At 41.0% G+C, this 22,733-nt stretch overlaps 1 protein-coding gene across 1 annotated transcript; it reads right to left on the bottom strand.

The window, feature by feature from the left end:
* Positions 1 to 3,936: 3,936 nt before the first annotated feature.
* Positions 3,937 to 19,536, bottom strand: LOC120031810 (smoothened homolog). The gene is made up of 12 exons (XM_038977631.1): positions 18,996 to 19,536; positions 16,001 to 16,209; positions 15,199 to 15,408; positions 14,678 to 14,850; positions 14,058 to 14,277; positions 13,587 to 13,710; positions 13,388 to 13,480; positions 12,876 to 12,984; positions 11,500 to 11,685; positions 10,803 to 10,951; positions 5,482 to 5,619; positions 3,937 to 5,146 (listed from the first exon to the last, which is right to left on the bottom strand). Exons 1-12 carry the CDS (start codon positions 19,258 to 19,260, stop codon positions 4,527 to 4,529), a joined length of 2,496 nt encoding a protein of 831 aa, XP_038833559.1. The 5' UTR covers positions 19,261 to 19,536; the 3' UTR covers positions 3,937 to 4,526.
* Positions 19,537 to 22,733: the final 3,197 nt, after the last annotated feature.

Here is a 22,733-nt window from a genome sequence, read left to right as displayed (position 1 = left end):
CCGCCTACACCTCTCCGTATCAACAATAGGAACTTTAATGTGGGACATTATTATTGATTATAATTCCCATAGAACTAATACCACGCCGGTTTTATCAACTCAATGCCCTTCCTCAGCGGTTCTCTGTGCGCTTCCTAACCATTGATGACATACATGCATGTATCCAAACAACTCGTGGGAATTGTAGATCATCCTCATATCTTGTTTTTCTCCATCGACTGCATTCTGGGATGTGTAGTGACTCTGTGTCATGTCCTGTGCCCATTCTAAATATAAAAACAACTTTGTTTGAAAATCCAATTAATAACTTACGCTGTTTATGATGAAATATGTTCTATTGAATAATATGTTTTTTCTGTCATGCTGTGTAGACCTATTTCAGGGATGGCCAACATTGAATCGGGTGGGGGCAGTTGTTTGAAGTTTTTAATATAATATCTGAGTGAGACAGACTAACACAATCAATGGGGCCCCTGTTGGTAATTCGACCATGAACTAAGTTGGGTCAGCTGGACGCTAAACTAATTTAACAATCTAAAAATGTTAGCTGACATGGTGGGCTAATTGACTGACTATCTGTGACTGTATTAACAAGAGAAAAACTGTTGATGCCCAACCAAATTTCGAAATGGCACCTTTTGTATTCTACTATTCTAACTGGCAGCAGTAAATTGAGACCCCGAGCGAGTTTTTTTAAATTGTATTTTTGGGGGGAAATTGATCCGAGGACTTTCAAAAGTGGCCAGTTGTTTTCCCCTGGCCGATTTACTTTACCAAGGAAAATAACATTTCATACTGAGTGGAGACCTATAAACTACATGTGAAAGGAAACATTATTCCAACAAGTGTAGGACAACAGAACTATGGACCATCAACACTAGAAATATGTTTTATTCACAAATCTCAATAAATTAATCCAAAAACAACAGAATTCTAGGTTTCCTTTTATTTACATAATTATACAAAAATACAGCTTCATGATCAAAGTAATACAATTCTGTGTTCAAGATATGATTGTGGAGAGAAACAGCAGTAAGCTACACAGACAATAGGGAAATGGATTTTGCCAATATAAAGAACCCACAAACCCACAGATGGACTGTATTTTTCTATCTTTGACAGCAAAAGAAAACTCTGAGAATGTTCACAATACCTCAAAAAGTATAGCAGGGTTAATTTCCCCTGGAATAAACTAGCTGGTCAGTATCCAACATGAGAAATATTACAGTTGATGTCATATACACTTGAGAGATCCCTTATGTCTTTTCACAAAACATATTTTTTAAAGAAATTACATTCGTTTGCACTGATGGTGCAAGAAATGTCCAAATGTATTAAACAAATGTTACAGTGTTATTTTCATTGCAGTGCTTTACAGCTTGCTTAATTTATCTTCCAGACATGGACATTTGATAAATAATCTCTGATACACATTAGCTAATAGGACTATCATAACATTGACACTACAGATGTAGGACCTTAATTTGGGCAGTTTGCTACAGCAGAAACATAATCCTGCAGCAACAGGAAATGTGAGTTATTATGTGGATTATAATTAATGACAATTTTTGTAGCGGTTGATCCATTTTTCGTAAGCGAAAATCAAGTCAAAGTGGAAATTACAAACTTCAGAAGCCGTTTTAAACCTCAAATGCAGTACAAGTTTTAAATTTCTCCTGCAACAGGTTGATCAAATTAAGATTCTACATCTGTAGTTCGGCACCATCTTTATTCTGCTGTGAGTGTGACGCAAAGACACTAATACTAAATTACTTTGGTTACAGCATCGGTACAACTACATCACGAGCTTCAGTGACGTTTCCCTTTTGCTGAGCAAATCTGTAATGTACCTCAGCACGGAAAACCAACCAAACATACAGTATAACAACTTAGATTTGTACAAGTATGCTGCATCCTTGCACAGGAGGTTGGTGGCACCTTAATTGGGGAGGACAGGCTTGTGGTAATGGCTGGATGCCATTCCATTTGCTCCATTCCAGCCATTATTATGAGCCATCCTCCCCTCAGCAGCCTCCACTGCGTCCTAGGTCCCAATAAATGAATAGGTGCACTACACATAGAGAGAGAAGCACAAGAAGCATGCATTTAGAAATTGTAGCAGATAATTACAAGCAAAGAGAATAAAGGTGTTTTGCTCAACTCTAGGACAACATGACGCAATGTATAGCACAATAAAAACACAGAAAACTCAACAAAGTATAGCCAAGGTTGTCTACACGTATGCTTAACTTGGGCAGGAGCTCACCGGAGCTGAGTACCGGCACCTCACATTTTTCTACTGCTTGAGCTCCTGTTCTTCTTATAGAATATTAGCTGAAAAGTATTGTGGAGCTCCTGCACCTAAATAAAAACAGTACCAGCATGTAAAATGAGTACCGGCACCTACTGTATTTCAGTCCAAGTCAAGCACTGCTGACAATAAAGTAAAAAATTATGTGGAAATACTACATACTACAGTAAAAAAATAACCCTTTTTAATACAATTGTACAGAATAAAAACGTAACAATTTAACTGATGTAGCTAACATGTGCAAGAACACTTTCAAGAAATGAAGTGATTGATTCCCACTCAGTGGTGTATTTCATTTCCACTGGTATAAAAACCTAATCAATTCTCTTTCTCCTCAGGTGAAAAAAGCTCACTTTTGTGTGATTGCACCAGGCAATATAAAAACAGTTCTATATTTTTGCGACAAAAGTACAGACTACTAGTTGACGATGATATACAAAGACATTGAACTTCCAGAGCCTGATAGGTTCTGCATCAGATGAGGCTGCATGTCAATCATCTAAAGTGGCTTCCTCTCCATCGTTACAGATCTAGTAATATTTTGTTTATTAACACAGGCTAGTTGAAAGCAATATGGAGAACGCCTACATGGAATTAGTTTTCACCGGTCCAGTTTTCTGTCACGTTCCTGACCTGTTTTCCTTTTTCTTGTATTTATTTAGTTGGTCAGGGCGTGAGTTGGGTGGGTTTGTCTATGTTTGATTTTCTATGTTGGGATGTTTGTGTTCGGCCGGGTATGATTCTCAATCAGAGACAGCTGTCAATCGTTGTCCCTGATTGAGAATCATACTTAGGCAGCCTGGGTTTCGTGGGTGTTTGTATCTCGTGTCAGTGTTCGTGCCACACGGGACTGTTTTCGGTTTGGTTACGTTTTGTGTCTTGAAGTGTTCTGTTTTACTTTCATTAAATAATGAACACTAACCACTCTGCGTGTTGGTCCGATCCATGCTCCTCCTCGTCTGAGGAGGAGAACGACTATGACAGCCGTTACATTTTCTAAAGTCAGCAATGACGTGGAAAAGAGACAAGGAAGCCACTTTACACGACTTACATGAACCCTAAGATGCATGAAATGACTCAGGGAACGACAAGATCCCTGGAAGAGTCTTGGAAGTCATATAATGAATGATTGGCTATGAGACTGAAATCAACAAGAGTGATATCTGATCCAAGAGATAGTGACCCGGGATCATGTCAGTGATGGTGACCCTCATCCAATTTGAGTTGAGTTGAGCTGCCTCTTCTGCTGCCATCATTCAATGAAATGTTTCTGACAACAGAAGTTAGTTGTTGCAACATGGGTGGTCATGTCCGTTTTCTGACCAATGCCACAAGTGGAATGATTTTCGGTAAATCACACAGCATTGACTAGTCTGGGAGGCGTTTCCCAAAAGCTGTAGCTAACGAGGTACTATTTCTCTCCACAACTATAGACCCAGACCACTTGTAGAACAGAAAAGTGCTTTATTCAATTAATTTTGCTCATTTAGACAGGCAGACCAATTCTGATATTTTTTTCACTAATTGGTCTTTTTACCAATCAGATCAGCTCTGAAAAATATGTGATGTGAATAGATTTGATGTGATTGGTCAAAAGACCAATTAGTGGTAAAAATATCAGAATTAGGCTGCCTGTCTAAACGCAGCTATAGATTTTTAAACACATTTTTATGAAACTGTAGCTACTGTAATTTGTTAAGAGAAATTCAGAGCCACCCCACTGGGCACAGAAGTCCGTTCAACGTCTAGTTTTGATTTACATTTGGTTGAGTTGTTAACTAACGTGAATTTAATGTGAAATCAACAACAAATGTCACCATTTCATTGGATTTAGCTTAAAGGTTGGGTGAAAGAAATACGAAATGCCCTTACGTTGATGACTTGTTTCAAATACAATCAGTTTTCCACATTGATTCAACGTCATCACATAGATTTTAGGGGTTGAAATGACGTGGAAACAACGTTGATTCAACCAGTTCGTGCCCAGTGGGATATAAGCCAAGAAGCTTTTATGAAACTCACCCTTGGCCTGATCAGTTCTCCTTTAGCCCTTCCCTTTAAATGAGACAGATCTGACCAATTAACTTGACTTGAGTCCTGTTTCATCTTGACTGTTGGGCAGTGACAAAGGAGCACCATAAGTGTAAGTATCCAGCACTTTTCTCTCACAGTCTGTAAAAAAAACAGAAAACCCCACAACCACACATGGTCGCTCTCAGAAGTCAGAGTCAGCATCCATAAGCTCCTCCTCCATCAGGTTGGTTCTAGAGTGAATCTGCCCCCACTCCGCCCTCCTTTGACCCCCATGCGACCTCCCCACGTAGTCTGTCCTCCCAGACACCCCTGCCATAGGCGCCACCTCCCCGGAGCAGTGGAACGCTCCGTTGGGCTGCCAGAAGGAGGGGGGTGGTTGTTGGGGGCGGCAGCGAGGCCCCAGGCCGAGGTCCTCTGGCAGGTCGCTGAGGGAGAGGGGGTTGAGGTCAGGGTACCTGCTCCTTTGGCTAGAGGATGCCCCCAGGGCTCCTCCGTACCTCTCCTGGTAGGGCAGGGGATGAGAGGGCCTAAACTCAGAGTAAGAGCCTGGAAGGACGTCCTCAGCTTCCTCCTGGTGCTGCCTCAGATTGGCCACCAGGCTCCTGTGGCCGGGCAGCTTGGGTAGCCGTGGCACCGAGCTGGTGCCAAACTCTCGCCGACGGTAGCCCTGGTGTTCGGCCAGCTCCTCCAGAGGGCGCGCCTCCTTATTCCTCTTCTTCCTCTTCTTCTTCCTCTTCATCATCTCAGGGGAGATCTCCGCCTCCACCATCCACAGCTTGTTCCTCTCCTCTGGCGGTGGAACTGGGTGAAAGAGCAGGGTGAGATTCAGACTCATAGTGGTAACATGGTAGCAGGATTAAATCAGACTGGTGGCTGAACTGACAATTCTGTAGCCCGGTTATAAAATACTGAATACTGCCATTGTTAGTGCAGCATTCAGTCTGGCTTAACCAGGCTAGTAACATAGGCCCTGTTTGAATCTGTACATGACTGGATAAGTGAAAGCAAAGGCCTTATCCCATTGCTTTAACCAATCCAACTGTCTACGACCTGTTATCGTTTCAAGAAAGAATGCAATGAACTCAAAGAAGAGTGCAGATGTCAGACAATGTCAACAAGCAGGTGGCAGCTCTCACCAGGTGTCCCTGTAGGGGTGACAGAGATGTCCTGCGGCAGAATGGCGCCCCTCCTGGCCACCATCTTGGTGACATGCTGGGCCCAGGCTGAAGACATCTCGTTGGATGGCTCCCCGTTCAGGTCAAAGTTGATGCCAGCTACCAATGAGAAAGAAGACAAGACAGCTCAACCATTACTATCCATTATACAGTAGAAGAGCTCAGCCATTACTATCCATTATACAGTAGAAGAGCTCAACCATTACTATCCATTATACAGTAGAAGAGCTCAGCCATTACTATCCATTATACAGTAGAAGAGCTCAACCATTACTATCCATTATACAGTAGAAGAGCTCAACCATTACTATCCATTATACAGTAGAAGAGCTCAGCCATTACTATCCATTATACAGTAGAAGAGCTCAACCATTACTATCCATTATACAGTAGAAGAGCTCAACCATTACTATCCATTATACAGTAGAAGAGCTCAACCATTACTATCCATTATACAGTAGAAGAGCTCAGCCATTACTATCCATTATACAGTAGAAGAGCTCAACCATTACTATCCATTATACAGTAGAAGAGCTCAGCCATTACTATCCATTATACAGTAGAAGAGCTCAACCATTACTATCCATTATACAGTAGAAGAGCTCAGCCATTACTATCCATTATACAGTAGAAGAGCTCAGCCATTACTATCCATTATACAGTAGAAGAGCTCAACCATTACTATCCATTATACAGTAGAAGAGCTCAACCATTACTATCCATTATACAGTAGAAGATCTCAACCATTACTATCCATTATACAGTAGAAGAGCTCAACCATTACTATGCATTATACAGTAGAAGAGCTCAACCATTACTATGCATTATATAGTAGAAGGGCTCAACCATTACTATTCATTATATAGTAGAAGAGCTCAACCATTACTATCCATTATACAGTAGAAGAGCTCAACCATTACTATCCATTATACAGTAGAGCTCAACCATTACTATCCATTATACAGTAGAAGAGCTCAACCATTACTATCCATTATACAGTAGAAGAGCTCAGCCATTACTATCCATTATATAGTAGAAGAGCTCAACCATTACTATGCATTATACAGTAGAAGAGCTCAACCATTACTATGCATTATATAGTAGAAGAGCTCAACCATTACTATCCATTATATAGTAGAAGAGCTCAGCCATTACTATGCATTATATAGTAGAAGAGCTCAACCATTACTATCCATTATACAGTAGAAGAGCTCAACCATTACTATCCATTATACAGTAGAAGAGCTCAACCATTACTATCCATTATACAGTAGAAGAGCTCAACCATTACTATCCATTATACAGTAGAAGAGCTCAACCATTACTATCCATTATACAGTAGAAGAGCTCAGCCATTACTATCCATTATATAGTAGAAGAGCTCAACCATTACTATCCATTATATAGTAGAGCTCAACCATTACTATCCATTATACAGTAGAAGAGCTCAACCATTACTATGCATTATATAGTAGAAGAGCTCAACCATTACTATCCATTATACAGTAGAGCTCAACCATTACTATCCATTATACAGTAGAAGAGCTCAACCATTACTATCCATTATACAGTAGAAGAGCTCAACCATTACTATCCATTATACAGTAGAAGATCTCAACCATTACTATCCATTATACAGTAGAAGAGCTCAACCATTACTATCCATTATACAGTAGAAGAGCTCAACCATTACTATCCATTATACAGTAGAAGAGCTCAACCATTACTATCCATTATATAGTAGAAGAGCTCAACCATTACTATCCATTATACAGTAGAAGAGCTCAACCATTACTATCCATTATATAGTAGAAGATCTCAACCATTACTATCCATTATATAGTAGAAGAGCTCAACCATTACTATCCATTATACAGTAGAAGAGCTCAACCATTACTATTCATTAAACAGTAGAAGAGCTCAACCATTACTATCCATTATACAGTAGAAGAGCTCAACCATTACTATGCATTATATAGTAGAAGAGCTCAACCATTACTATTCATTATACAGTAGAAGAGCTCAACCATTACTATCCATTATACAGTAGAAGAGCTCAACCATTACTATGCATTATATAGTAGAAGAGCTCAACCATTACTATGCATTATATAGTAGAAGAGCTCAACCATTACTATCCATTATACAGTAGAAGATCTCAACCATTACTATGCATTATATAGTAGAAGAGCTCAACCATTACTATGCATTATATAGTAGAAGAGCTCAACCATTACTATGCATTATATAGTAGAAGAGCTCAACCATTACTATCCATTATACAGTAGAAGAGCTCAACCATTACTATCCATTATACAGTAGAAGAGCTCAACCATTACTATCCATTATACAGTAGAAGAGCTCAACCATTACTATCCATTATACAGTAGAAGAGCTCAACCATTACTATCCATTATATAGTAGAAGAGCTCAACCATTACTATCCATTATACAGTAGAAGAGCTCAACCATTACTATCCATTATATAGTAGAAGATCTCAACCATTACTATCCATTATATAGTAGAAGAGCTCAACCATTACTATCCATTATACAGTAGAAGAGCTCAACCATTACTATTCATTAAACAGTAGAAGAGCTCAACCATTACTATCCATTATACAGTAGAAGAGCTCAACCATTACTATGCATTATATAGTAGAAGAGCTCAACCATTACTATTCATTATACAGTAGAAGAGCTCAACCATTACTATCCATTATACAGTAGAAGAGCTCAACCATTACTATGCATTATATAGTAGAAGAGCTCAACCATTACTATCCATTATACAGTAGAAGAGCTCAACCATTACTATTCATTATACAGTAGAAGAGCTCAACCATTACTATCCATTATACAGTAGAAGAGCTCAACCATTACTATTCATTATACAGTAGAAGAGCTCAACCATTACTATGCATTATATAGTAGAAGAGCTCAACCATTACTATGCATTATATAGTAGAAGAGCTCAACCATTACTATCCATTATACAGTAGAAGAGCTCAACCATTACTATCCATTATACAGTAGAAGATCTCAACCATTACTATGCATTATATAGTAGAAGAGCTCAACCATTACTATGCATTATATAGTAGAAGAGCTCAACCATTACTATGCATTATATAGTAGAAGAGCTCAACCATTACTATCCATTATATAGTAGAAGAGCTCAACCATTACTATCCATTATACAGTAGAAGAGCTCAACCATTACTATCCATTATACAGTAGAGCTCAACCATTACTATCCATTATACAGTAGAAGAGCTCAACCATTACTATCCATTATACAGTAGAAGAGCTCAACCATTACTATCCATTATACAGTAGAAGAGCTCAACCATTACTATCCATTATATAGTAGAAGAGCTCAACCATTACTACGCATTATACAGTAGAAGAGCTCAACCATTACTATGCATTATATAGTAGAAGATCTCAACCATTACTATCCATTATATAGTAGAAGAGCTCAACCATTACTATCCATTATATAGTAGAAGAGCTCAACCATTACTATCCATTATATAGTAGAAGAGCTCAACCATTACTATCCATTATACAGTAGAAGATCTCAACCATTACTATCCATTATACAGTAGAAGAGCTCAACCATTACTATCCATTATACAGTAGAAGATCTCAACCATTACTATCCATTATACAGTAGAAGAGCTCAACCATTACTATCCATTATATAGTAGAAGAGCTCAACCATTACTATCCATTATATAGTAGAAGAGCTCAACCATTACTATCCATTATACAGTAGAAGAGCTCAACCATTACTATCCATTATATAGTAGAAGATCTCAACCATTACTATCCATTATATAGTAGAAGAGCTCAACCATTACTATCCATTATATAGTAGAAGAGCTCAACCATTACTATCCATTATATAGTAGAAGATCTCAACCATTACTATCCATTATACAGTAGAAGATCTCAACCATTACTATCCATTATACAGTAGAAGAGCTCAACCATTACTATCCATTATACAGTAGAAGAGCTCAACCATTACTATCCATTATATAGTAGAAGAGCTCAACCATTACTATCCATTATACAGTAGAAGAGCTCAACCATTACTATTCATTATACAGTAGAAGAGCTCAACCATTACTATCCATTATACAGTAGAAGAGCTCAACCATTACTATGCATTATATAGTAGAAGAGCTCAACCATTACTATTCATTATACAGTAGAAGAGCTCAACCATTACTATCCATTATACAGTAGAAGAGCTCAACCATTACTATGCATTATATAGTAGAAGAGCTCAACCATTACTATCCATTATACAGTAGAAGATCTCAACCATTACTATTCATTATACAGTAGAAGAGCTCAACCATTACTATCCATTATACAGTAGAAGAGCTCAACCATTACTATGCATTCAGTAAAAACCCCAAAGAGGTTATTTATATAGTAGAAGGCTCCCTGGAGTCCCCTGCAGTGTTTCAATAACTAACAGTTCATACAGTCCCTCCAACATAAGCAAGCATGCTGGCCACAGCCGCCTCAGTGCTTACATTATCTGATGACTCAGTCATTCACTACTAGTGTCAGACAGACTTCTCAATGACATTCACTGCCAGTGTCAGACAGACTTCTCAATGACATTCATTGCTAGTGTCAGACAGACTTCTCAATGACATTCACTTCTAGTGTCAGACAGACTTCTCAATGACATTCACTACTAGTGTCAGACAGACTTCTGAATGACATTCACTACTAGTGTCAGACAGAGTTCTCAATGACATTCACTTCTAGTGTCAGACAGACTTCTCAATGACATTCACTGCTAGTGTCAGACAGACTTCTCAATGACATTCACTACTAGTGTCAGACAGACTTCTCAATGACATTCACTTCTAGTGTCAGACAGACTTCTCAATGACATTCACTTTTAGTTGTAACATTGAAGCGTAGTGGAATCTCCATTAATATCAGCCAGGAGTTCCTCAATGATAAAAAAAAATATGGCATTTCATCTGCATAAAAAAATATATATTTTGAATGTTTGAATTTTCAGTTCAGCACTAAAATGTGCCATTTCCCTGAGAGGCATCCAATTCAGCCTTTGGACAGCTCCTTCTCCGGGTCTTTGGGGTCTTACCTACTGGCCCGTCATGGGAGACAGTGTGCATGCTGAAGGACAGCTCCTTCTCCGGGTCTTTGGGGTCTTACCTACTGGCCCGTCATGGGAGACAGTGTGCATGCTGAAGGACAGCTCCTTCTCCGGGTCTTTGGGGACTTACCTACTGGCCCGTCATGGGAGACAGTGTGCATGCTGAAGGACAGCTCCTTCTCCGGGTCTTTGTGGAGCTCCTTGCGCTTGGAGAAGGCCTTGGCTATCATCTTGCTCTTCTTTATCCTCTTGGGCTCATCGTCGCTACGGCCGATAACCCTATGACAGGAACAACAAGTAGATAAATGACAATGTGACAGACAATGTTGACGTATCCCTTGACGTGGCAATCACGGTAAATTGTGCAGACATTAAAGCTGAAATCCGTACTTGGTGAAACTACCACGTCCGTTTGAGATACTACAACAACCAAGAAGTTGCATCAAACAACGAAGATTGTATTTTTTCGCTCAGACATAATTGCAGGTGCGATAGAACAGCATAGTATGTACTGAAGAAAACAAAATGTCTGTGATGCTGGTACTCCTCTCCTCCGTTTCATCAACAAAACAAAAATAATAACAAATGCACCGGGGGCGAACAGTGGCGCTGTTTCACCTTATGCGGATTTAAGCTTTAATACTCAGATAATGCTGTGTGAATGCCTCAGAGATAATAAAATGTGTAACTCCATACTTGGAATATTGTTGTTAAAGTTCATGTACTATTTTCTTACCTTTTATCTACAAGACAACAACTTTTTGCTACAAAGGGACTGCCGCCCAGTCTAATTTTCTGTGTGTGTTCTAAAGGAAATGGCTGCTTACTTGCACCAGGTGCGTTTCCAGATGAGGATAGTGGCCTTGGTCCACACCCAGGTGCTCATGGCGATGCCCGTGCCGAACATGGAGAACAGATTAATCTTTTCCACCAGTAGACTGGGACGGTTCTTGATAGTACATTCTGGGATCGGCTTGTTGGTCTGATGAGCGATCGTCACATTGGCCTCGCACCTGTTCAAAACCAGCGCAGCGTTCATCAATCAACCCTCAAGAGCTCTTTTTACACAGGCAGTTGCATTTTCTGTGGTAAAATACTCGACATACCCACACCCACTGTAAAGCTATATAAATGGGGCATATTCACATACTGAACTGTTGACATTAACCAGTTGTTTACTTGTTGAGACAGGAAAGAGAAATTTACATTTCTGAGGTGAAATTCATACCAGTCCACTCAAAGTCAACAGAGTGGAGAAATAAGGCTGCATTCACAGCACAACAAACCGGTAGGGCTGTGGTTACCACCAGTCTCAACAGCATCATCTGCTGGGAATCTCCCACTACCCCATACAACTGAGGGCATGTTCTAATACTCTTAAATCTCCCACTACACCATACAACTGAGGGCATGTTCCAATACTCTTAAATCTCCCACTACACCATACAACTGGGGCATTGTTCCAATACTCTCAAATCTCCTACTACATCATACAACTGGGGCCATGTTCCAATACTCTTAAATCTCCCTCTACACCATACAACTGGGGCCATGTTCCAATACTCTTAAATCTCCCACTACACCTTACAACTGGGGCCATGTTCCAATACTCTTAAATCTCCTACTACATCATACAACTGGGGCCATGTTCCAATACTCTTAAATCTCCCTCTACACCATACAACTGGGGCCATGTTCCAATACTCTTAAATCTCCCTCTACATCATACAACTGGGGCCATGTTCCAATACTCTTAAATCTCCCTCTACACCATACAACTGGGGCCATGTTCCAATACTCTTAAATCTCCCTCTACACCATACAACTGGGGCCATGTTCCAATACTCTTAAATCTCCCACTACACCTTACAACTGGGGCCATGTACCAATACTCTTAAATCTCCTACTACATCATACAACTGGGGCCATGTTCCAATACTCTTAAATGCATATTTCCTTCCTCCCTTCCTTGAAGTAATCCCTCGTCTGTCATATTGGATTGATGTAAGGAAACTTTCCAAGGCAAAGCTTTTATCAATTATGTCATGTCATATATTGGTGATTACTCCCATGTTCTGAGAAAATATATATATATATATTTTTTTAGAGTATTCCAAAAGGGCCCAGAAGTCCTTAGGTCCTCAACACCTGTTGAATATAGTTCCGGGTTACTGTAGGCTACATGAGGAGAAAAGGAACTCACAACACATATTCTCTGAAGCTCTTCTCCCACTCAGCCTGGTTGAAGAAGTCATAGAAGTGGCAGCCAAACGTGATTAAGACAAAGCCAAACGCCAGGAACCCAAATATACCTGATGAAGAGGAATTACACAAATGATTGGGGATATTTGAAATGCCAGAAACCTCAGGAGTCAGGACACAATATACTTTATATGAAGATAAAACCAAAGTGTTATATAACATATATCGTGCAACAGAATCTACAGTCAATCTATGATGAGGCAATTTAAGTGGCTTTATCAAAAGGTTTATTCTAGCATGCTATTGTAGCATTTTGGGGGGGGGGGGGGGGGCAGTGCTAGGTCTAACTAGGATCGCCTGACCCAAAGGCAGTGGATCTAACCACTGCTCCAAGAAAGCTAGCTCCCTTGTGAAAGTGGTTATCTGTCTTTTCAACACTAGCTAGGTTTGTTACACTGTTATGCCAGTGGTTTGGCTCTGGATATCTGGTGATTTACAGCTAAGGGGTCATACCAAGTCTTAGCATTGTTTCGTTGATTTTGCTCGCTGCCTTCTCACTCAGAAGACCTGGGTGGTTACTCTTGATGGAGAACAATGTCATGACTCCTGCAGACACAAACAGAGGAAATCACTTTGGGAATGTCTGTTTATTTGGTAGCGTTTAAATTCTGAAATATGAAAATGTCTCGTTTTTGGGTTTAAGAGAACTCACCTCGTATGAGGAAATAGCCACCAATGACAAGCACAACTCCAATGGGAGCCAACACAAAGCCAGCACGGTAGCGGTAGTTCTTATAGCCCACGAAACAGATCCCACTGACAGAGTCTCCGTCCACCTGTGTCAAACAACAGAGAACAGAAACGCATACGTGTTTGAATGGCATAACGGCATAAGAGATAAATCATTTGAAAAACAAGAAATTCTGAGTCATTGTCTTTCCATCATGAAAGACAATCATGAAAATAAATAAACTGTAGACACTGTTTGAGATTACCCTATTGCAAAATAACACAGTAACACTTAACTTGAAGCCTGCTGGTATAAAGCATTAAGATTCAGTTACAACGCATTGTGAGACTTGTCATAAGCATGTATAATGTGTTATTATCATAATTATTATAAATCGCAAATCACAGAAATTATTATTTTCAATGGCTAAAATAAATGGTAGGTGTTCCATACCTCAGCAGTGGCTAGAATAGCCACAGTGAGGATGAAGGGGACGGACCATGTGACCATGTGGAAGTATGAGGTCTTGCCCGAGAGAGGCTGGTGGGTGGTGCCCAGGGCCTTGAAGGACGTGTGCCAGGCGTAGGTCAGCATGACGAACCAAATCACCCCAGACATCAGGGAGTAGTAGACGAGGCTGAAGATGATGACACACGACAGAGTCTCGGTAGACCTGGATGGAGAGAGAGAGAGAGCGAAGGAAGTTAATGACTCAATTATTTTTAAGTGTACACTGCCATTGCATTGGCTGTATGGGTGTTATTAATTGTCTGAAACAGTCAATCAATCAGCCAACCAATCAAGTTTGAGAACTAAAGCGAACTTGTGAAAACGAACCTCCTGACTCCTGTACTAGCTAAATACAAGACCCACGAACCTCACCAGAAGATTCAATAAATACTCCTTCAAATTGTATTTTCACATCTTATCTCATAATACTCCCACTTTCTTTCAACCCCTTCAATGTGTGTGTGTGTGCGTGTACAGTGTATGTGTATGTCTCAGGGGGTTGGGTCAGAAACAAAAACCACAACTGATTGACAATAAAATATGAAGTGTTCTCCTTCACTTACGAGGGCTCCCCTAAACGCATGGTGTTGTCACTCTTACACACGATCTCTTTGCGAGCTCCATCCATGAACTGAGCCAGCCAGCCGATACTGCCCATGAAGAAACAGGTATTGATGTAGAAGAGGATGACGGCGGGGTAACGGTTTGAATTCTTCCAGTCCGCCAGAAAGGTGGCCTGTGAAAGGAGAGAGGGAAAGAGAGAAGGAGAGAAAAGATGAATATAAATGAAAAACACTTTTTGCTGTCCTTAGAAAGGCCAACTCACTGAAACACATAGTTCTCCACGAATTACTAACAATATCAGATAAATAAAAAGCATTGTTTTGACAACTTCTGTGAAAAGCAGTATGAACCATTATCTGAACAAGAATGGTATGTGTGTTACAATACCAGTATCTTCATTCCATTTGTAATCTCAAATATAAAAGCTAAAAGTCAAGTCAAAAAAGTTGTTGCTAACAGCTGCAAGTTACACTTGGAATTATGGGTAATGTTGTCCACAACACTGCTGTGTGAAGCTCACCAGAGTGAAAAAGGTGCAGAGCAGGGTGACGGTGCCGAACACAGCGATGTAGGCGTGCATGTCTGAGTGCTCCTCGTCGGTGAACAGGGGGTTGTTGCACTGGATGCCGCAGCCCTCCACATCTTTGTACCAGCTGGCCTGAACGTCTGTCTTCACCAGGGGGGCTTCGCAGTGTCCCGACGTGTTGAACTTCAGCTTCTGCACCTCGTTCTGTCTCACCATGGACGGAAGGCACAGTGAGCTCATAATGTCACTCTGTTTGGTCTATTTTTCATATGAGACATACGCCTCAATATTATATAGTATTTTATAAACTGGGTGGTTCGAGCCCTGAATGCTGATTGGCTGACAGCTGTGGTATATCAGACCGTATACCACGGGTACGACAAAACATTTATTTTAACTGCTCTAATTATGTTGGGTAATCAGTTTATAATAACAATAAGGCACCGCAGGGGTAACAAAATGTGCAAAAAGTCAAGAGGTCAGAATACTTTCTGAATGCACTGTATATAATATATTATAGTATTATATAGTATAATATCGACAGTCATTTTAGACTGAAAAACAATGACACTAGCCTGTTGACTAGATGGGTGGCTCCATGGAGGGGCCACCCACTGGGCACAGACTACAACTCAACGTCTACTCCACGTTGGTTCAATGTCATTTCATTGAAATGACGAGGAAACAACGTTGATTCGACCAGTGTGTGCACAGTGGGTTGACAGTGCTGAAGCCCCCTCAATAATTGGCCTAGCACCCCATCTGGACACATGCATAGTGAGAGCATCTACCATACCGTGCAGCCCATGGGGTACTTGTCCGTCTCCTCACACTTGAGGAAGTTGGGCCAGCCCCTCTCCTGGTCCACGATGCTGCAGGGGCGACGCGTAGCCTGGCACAGGTGCTGGCTGGGAAGCTCCACCTGCCCGTTGTCACACTTTGGCATGTAGACGGCACACAGCAGGGGCTGGATGACCGCCCAGCAGCGAGGGGCGTTCCTCAGACCTGTATGGGTGAGAAGGGAGGTGAGGGACAATAATGTAGCTTGGGTTGACTTCAGTAGAAACCAAATGGATGAGAATGCTCCTAAACTGAGAGAAATTGGCAGGTAGGTACCATAAGAAACACTCATTTTCGTTTTTCAGCAGTGAAACATTTTGCTACGGTGTGCCCTAATGAACACGAACCTGGTGCTCCAGCCTGTTTGTGCTTTATCAAACTCCTCTCTGGGTTTGTTCATTCATTGTCATGCCAACTATCTAAGTACGGTATGATATGACAACTATAATAGTGTTGGCTACAGCATATACAGAATGAGACCAGTCTGGATAAAAATAATACACATTCATCACTTCAGTGTGGTGAGGATGATGATCACTAGGGTCAGGAGATAAGTAGGACCTGGATGTTGATGATGGTGGTCACTAGGGTCAGGAGATAAATAGGACCTGGATGTTGATGGTGGTGGTCACTAGGGTCAGGAGATAAATAGGACCTGGATGTTGATGGTGGTGGTCACTAGGATCAGGAGATAAATAGGACCTGGATGTTGATGATGGTGGTCACTAGGGTCAGGAGATAAATAGGACCTGGATGTTGATGATGGTGGTCACTAGGGTCAGGAGATAAATAGGACCTGGATGTTGATGGTGGTGGTCACTAGGGTCAGGAGATAAATAGGACCTGGATGTTGATGATGGTGGTCACTAGGGTCAGGAGATAAATAGGACCTGGATGTTGATGATGGTGGTCACTAGGGTCAGGAGATAAATAGGACATGGATGTTGATGGTGGTGGTCACTAGGGTCAGGAGATAAGTAGGACCTGGATGTTGATGATGGTGGTCACTAGGGTCAGGAGATAAGTAGGACCTGGATGTTGATGATGGTGGTCACTCGGGTCAGGAGATAAATAGGACCTGGATGTTGATGGTGGTGGTCACTAGGGTCAGGAGATAAATAGGACCTGGATGTTGATGGTGGTGGTCACTAGGGTCAGGAGATAAATAGGACCTGGATGTTGATGGTCACTAGGATCAGGAGATAAATAGGACCTTGATGTTGATGATGGTGGTCACTAGGATCAGGAGATAAAAAGGACCTTGATGTTGATGATGGTGGTCACTAGGGTCAGGAGATAAGTAGGACCTGGATGTTGATGATGGTGGTCACTAGGGTCAGGAGATAAATAGGACCTTGATGTTGATGATGGTGGTCACTAGGGTCAGGAGATAAGTAGGACCTGGATGTTGATGATGGTGGTCACTAGGGTCAGGAGATAAATAGGACCTGGATGTTGATGATGGTGGTCACTAGGGTCAGGAGATAAATAGGACCTGGATGTTGATGGTGGTGGTCACTAGGGTCAGGAGATAAATAGGACCTGGATGTTGATGATGGTGGTCACTAGGGTCAGGAGATAAGTAGGACCTGGATGTTGATGATGGTGGTCACTAGGGTCAGGAGATAAATAGGACCTGGATGTTGATGATGGTGGTCACTAGGGTCAGGAGATAAATAGGACCTGGATGTTGATGATGGTGGTCACTAGGGTCAGGAGATAAGTAGGACCTGGACGTTGATGGTGGTGGTCACTAGGGTCAGGAGATAAGTAGGACCTGGATGTTGATGGTGGTGGTCACTAGGGTCAGGAGATAAATAGGACCTGGATGTTGATGGTGGTGGTCACTAGGGTCAGGAGATAAATAGGACCTGGATGTTGATGGTGGTGGTCACTAGGGTCAGGAGATAAATAGGACCTGGATGTTGATGGTCACTAGGATCAGGAGATAAATAGGACCTTGATGTTGATGATGGTGGTCACTAGGGTCAGGAGATAAATAGGACCTGGATGTTGATGATGGTGGTCACTAGGGTCAGGAGATAAGTAGGACCTGGACGTTGATGGTGGTGGTCACTAGGGTCAGGAGATAAGTAGGACCTGGACGTTGACCCTGACTGGGATTGGTAGCTGGGTCCAGTGCCTTTCAACTCAACACCTCAGCTGTTACGCCAAGAGCTCCAAACCTCTTGATGAGGCAGCTAGCGTTACAATATCATGCACTTGGAAGGTCACTAGTTGTGTGGTCTGTTGTTTTTCCCATGGTGGGGGTGGGGAGTGGGGACAGGAACCACTCTACAGATCAGCTGAGGATTAGTGGAAGGAAACTCAGGTTGATGGCTCACTAATGAGTGTTTATGCATGTGCAGGAATATCTAACACGTCAGAGAATCTTTTATTTTCCTTTCTTTATTTGCTCTTAACCCCCATTTCCTGCAAAAGTCCTATTCCCATGTATTTGGTAATTACAAAAACTATCCATTTGGAGGGGCCCCCAACATTTCATTGCCTAGTTAACAGGCTATACTATACCAATTAACCTACTGACCTCGCATGTGACTATAACCAAATCTACCATAATGTTTAATAGCACAGTGTAATACATCTTATTACATAAATATTATATAGTGCTACTGTTTTTACTTATAATAGAACATTCTGTTTATGTCAAATGGCAAGGTTAAGACTAAATAATCACAAGCGAAAGTTCAATGAATAATCACTAGTGAAAGTTCAACGTATAAAATGCATCGATTTTATTTTACGTTTCCTTTTGCAAATGACAATATGAGCATCTAGATTTTATCCGATGCTAATAGAGGGAGTGGGGTCTGCACTTAATAACACAACACAAATGTATAATACGTTTGTCAATGAATTTAATTTCAATTACAGTAAATGAACAACATGACCCCTTTGTACCTATGCTTATTAACCAAATACAGGCTTACCAGACCACATGGCCAACTTCTCAAATGCTTCGTCTTGGGTACTTGAGTCTTCAGCCAAGACAAGAGACGTGTGCGTGTACGGTAGTGGGGACCCAAGACATGTATTATACTTCAGCACTTCACATGTTGTAGTTTTCTTGCAGAAATCATTGAAAATTGTTTCGTTTCTCTGTACCGTTACCGCATGAGTAGCCAGAAAGGAGGCAGCCCAAACGCAAAGCATCCCCAACACACCAACAATGGCACTCCAGCCATGGGAAGACATCTTGGAGATTCAACGGTGCAACTTTGTTTCCAGGAATTAAAAAATGATACTTTGTATTCCAGTAATCTAAAAAGTAACCGTTAATAAAAATAGCACGAAGTGCTCTTGTTCATTTGATGCCGAATGTAACATTATGATACAATGAAACGAAACGTTTTCCCAGTTTTCACGCAGTCCCGAACTTTTTCATTTAGCATTTTGTCGTATAATCCTTGATTTATCACTGGAATTCCCTACACACAATCCGATCGCCACCAAAAAACGAAAAAATCCATGCATGATATTCAATTAAAATAAAGTGGAACTATTCCTTCCGCTGTTTTTGTTGGATATGCCTATTAAAAAGAAATCAAAGTAACAGATCCACCCTCCCCCACAATTTGCCGTGAAAAGTCTGAAACTGTAACATGATCTCTAGTCTACGCGCTCCATCCCCCTCGCGCTCCCACTTTCCCCTCTTTTGCTGAAAAAACTATTTTCATTTGATCTATGTAGGCCTATCCCAAAAAAGGCCGTTTTGGGGGATTCCTATAGAATTCTGCGATGTGTCTGATGGAGTTTGGTCTTTGTTGTTCTCGCTTGCAGTCGTGTCTGCTATTTTGTTCTGCCTCTGGTATGCACATGGTGGGGGAGAGCCAAAGTAACAAAACGCTCTCATCCCATCCCCCTCTCCATGGGTAAGACTATGCCTTATAGGAATACCAAAAAACAATCTCTCTCCTGCTAGGACAGACTGCAGTAGAAAAGCCATCTGTGTACCTTTATTTCGTATGCTTGTTTGTTTAATCGTCCGTTCATTTAGAGCCTTTATTTCTGACATAACACATTCGTCAAATCAATCACAATCAAATGGTATTGTCACCTGCTTCGTAAACAACAGGTGTAGACAGTGAAACGCTTACTTATGGGCCCTTACCAACACTGCAGAATACAATTAATAAAACAAATAATATTTAAAAAATAGTAACACAAGGAATATATACACAATGAGCAATGATAGCTTGGCTATATAACTGGAGTACCAGTAAGACACTCACTTTGCTCATTTCCAAAAACAAGTATTTGAAAGATCTCAAAAGACCCATACTGTCCTCCACTACTTACATCTGACCGTACCTCCTACATTTGCAATTGTTGCTGTTAAGAATTAGTAGATTTGCAATCATAGACTGATCAGTTATGTTGGTGTGAACAAGCATTTCAGTAGTCTCTTCAAAAGTACTTCAAATCTGTGAATAAACTAGAGCCTCACTTTGCCATACAATTTAAATCTTAGTGATTATGCGAGCACAGTAGGCTATATTTCTTTGTCAGCCCACTCCAAAGACTGTTCATTCACCACCACAAAAATGGTAACTGCGAGTTTATCCGCCAGTGGCATGCCAGTAGCCACTCAGGGAAAGTTTGTTGTCGTGGACATAAACAAGTAAATTATCCACTCCTTAGGCTACTTTGATTCTAAAAGATCAGACAAGATTGTAATTTTCTCTGCTTAAATTGCACAGTTTCTAAATGAGTATGCAGCCTACTGTATGGGTGTTGGTTGGGGAATGGGATGGCCTGGTGGAATTATAAAAAATTAATAACTTCATGGCATTTTGGATGTGTAAAAAAAGTTTGTCTTGTTTATTTCCTTGCAGTCCATATTAATTCAGTTTCCTAGGAGACCCTCATAATGGAAATGTGGATTCTCTCTCCCAGTTAAGGTAGCACTGCTCTTCACCCGAATGAGCCCTCAAACTGACCAAGAAAAGTTCCAGAGGTTGATTATAAGTTAACTGTAAATTAAGCCATAAGTGACTGACATTGGTCAGATTTAAGATTCTGTCTATATCAACCAATGGGACAGCCACTGTAGATTTAATGAATGTTTCATCATTCACATAGACAGAAAACCATACAGTCTCAAACAATCCTCTTCATGCTTGTGATGTGATCAAAAGCCTCTCTCTAACCTGACCATTATGGGGCAGTGCATTAGATGTAATGCTCCAACAGCCTACCTCCTGCTGGTTGAAATGACAATGGATGTTTTGTTTTTGTCCTGTGCTGTATGAATGAGGGGGGCTCCATGTTCCCCCATCGTTCTCTCTGAGTGAAGCATTGGGCCTCCTTAAAACCCACAGCAACATGGCTGTCTGAGAATGAGTCAGGGAGAGACCAGGACCACACACAGAGCACGTGGGCCCCTCACTGGAGCGCCCGGACAAATCTCTCTTGCTTTCTCTGCGCGCGCACGCACGCACCAGAAGAGAGAGACAGACTCACATCTACAGGTCAGTTATTACAGCAGAGAGAAAAGTGCCAATGTGACTTCTCATTTCATAATGGTCTGTGTAACAGAATGTCCACTGGAATACATATTAGTAGTAGGGACTGTGCCTAAGTCCTGTGTGTTAATGAACCTGAGCCTTCCTACAGAACACACTGTCGCTGATGTCTCAATGCCTGCCTCTGAATAACTTCCCCTTAACACTGACATTATGAACACCTGGCCTGTAGGCCTATAATGTTATAGTTCATGCAATTAGTTAAAACAACTGCAGGGCCATGTGCACAAAGCAGAAAGGTGTATGGAGTAGAAGTGCTTCACATGCAGGATTGTGTGTGCTCCCAAGCCCAGGCACATCAGATTTCAGGCCAGGAATGCATCTAAGCTCAGGTTTTCATTCGCCAAACGGGGTGGAGAGGAACCATTTTAATGTTTTACATCTGACTGTTCACAGCTATATTAGACTTTCAGCCCCAACTAGCCTGGAATGAACTTTAGTGTTTGCAACCAAATCATGAACATTTTAAAATATAAATACACTCAACTCACTTATAATTTCCCCTGTGTTTCTAATTCAACATGTTGTATTGTGGGCAGTAGCAAGACCATACTACACTTTTGTTAAGTATTGCAACACTGGCTGGTACAATCTGTGAAACTGCAGCTTAGACAATAAAACAAAATACATTTGTTAAACTGATTGACTATAGAACACACATTTAGTCTTTGTGGATAGCGTACACAGCCATGCTTTCACTTGATACTACTTGCTGCAGTAATAGAACATGGAGCTGTGTAACCTGTTGTCACAATGGTCCTATTGAAGATTATAAAGAGGTTGCAGTTCAGTAGCCATTTATGCCTATATCCATGTGTCATTTTCCCTCATCACCCACCCACTGACAGGTCACAACAAGCCATCTGGGAGTACAATACAGGGAAAGAATGTCATGAGACTCTTAAATATACAGTAACACGTCCTTTTAGACCACCGTTTCCACTGGTATTTACCTGCTGTTTATTAGGACAATTACAAATGGTGTCATTGGGTAGTTTCTGGCACTTAATTACATGAATTCAACACAATTGGTAACCAACTAGCTGATACATGGATTGGAGTGCTTGTTGTGATGATTCCCAAAGAAACAAATAAAGAATTCATAAGCTATTGTCTTTACATAAGAGAGTAATTACCATTGTA

Source organism: Salvelinus namaycush, chromosome 38 (genome assembly GCF_016432855.1).
Source record: "Salvelinus namaycush isolate Seneca chromosome 38, SaNama_1.0, whole genome shotgun sequence".
Taxonomy (NCBI): Eukaryota; Metazoa; Chordata; class Actinopteri; order Salmoniformes; family Salmonidae; genus Salvelinus; species Salvelinus namaycush.
Note: the sequence above shows the minus strand (reverse complement) of the source record. Positions and strands in the feature narration are given on the sequence as shown.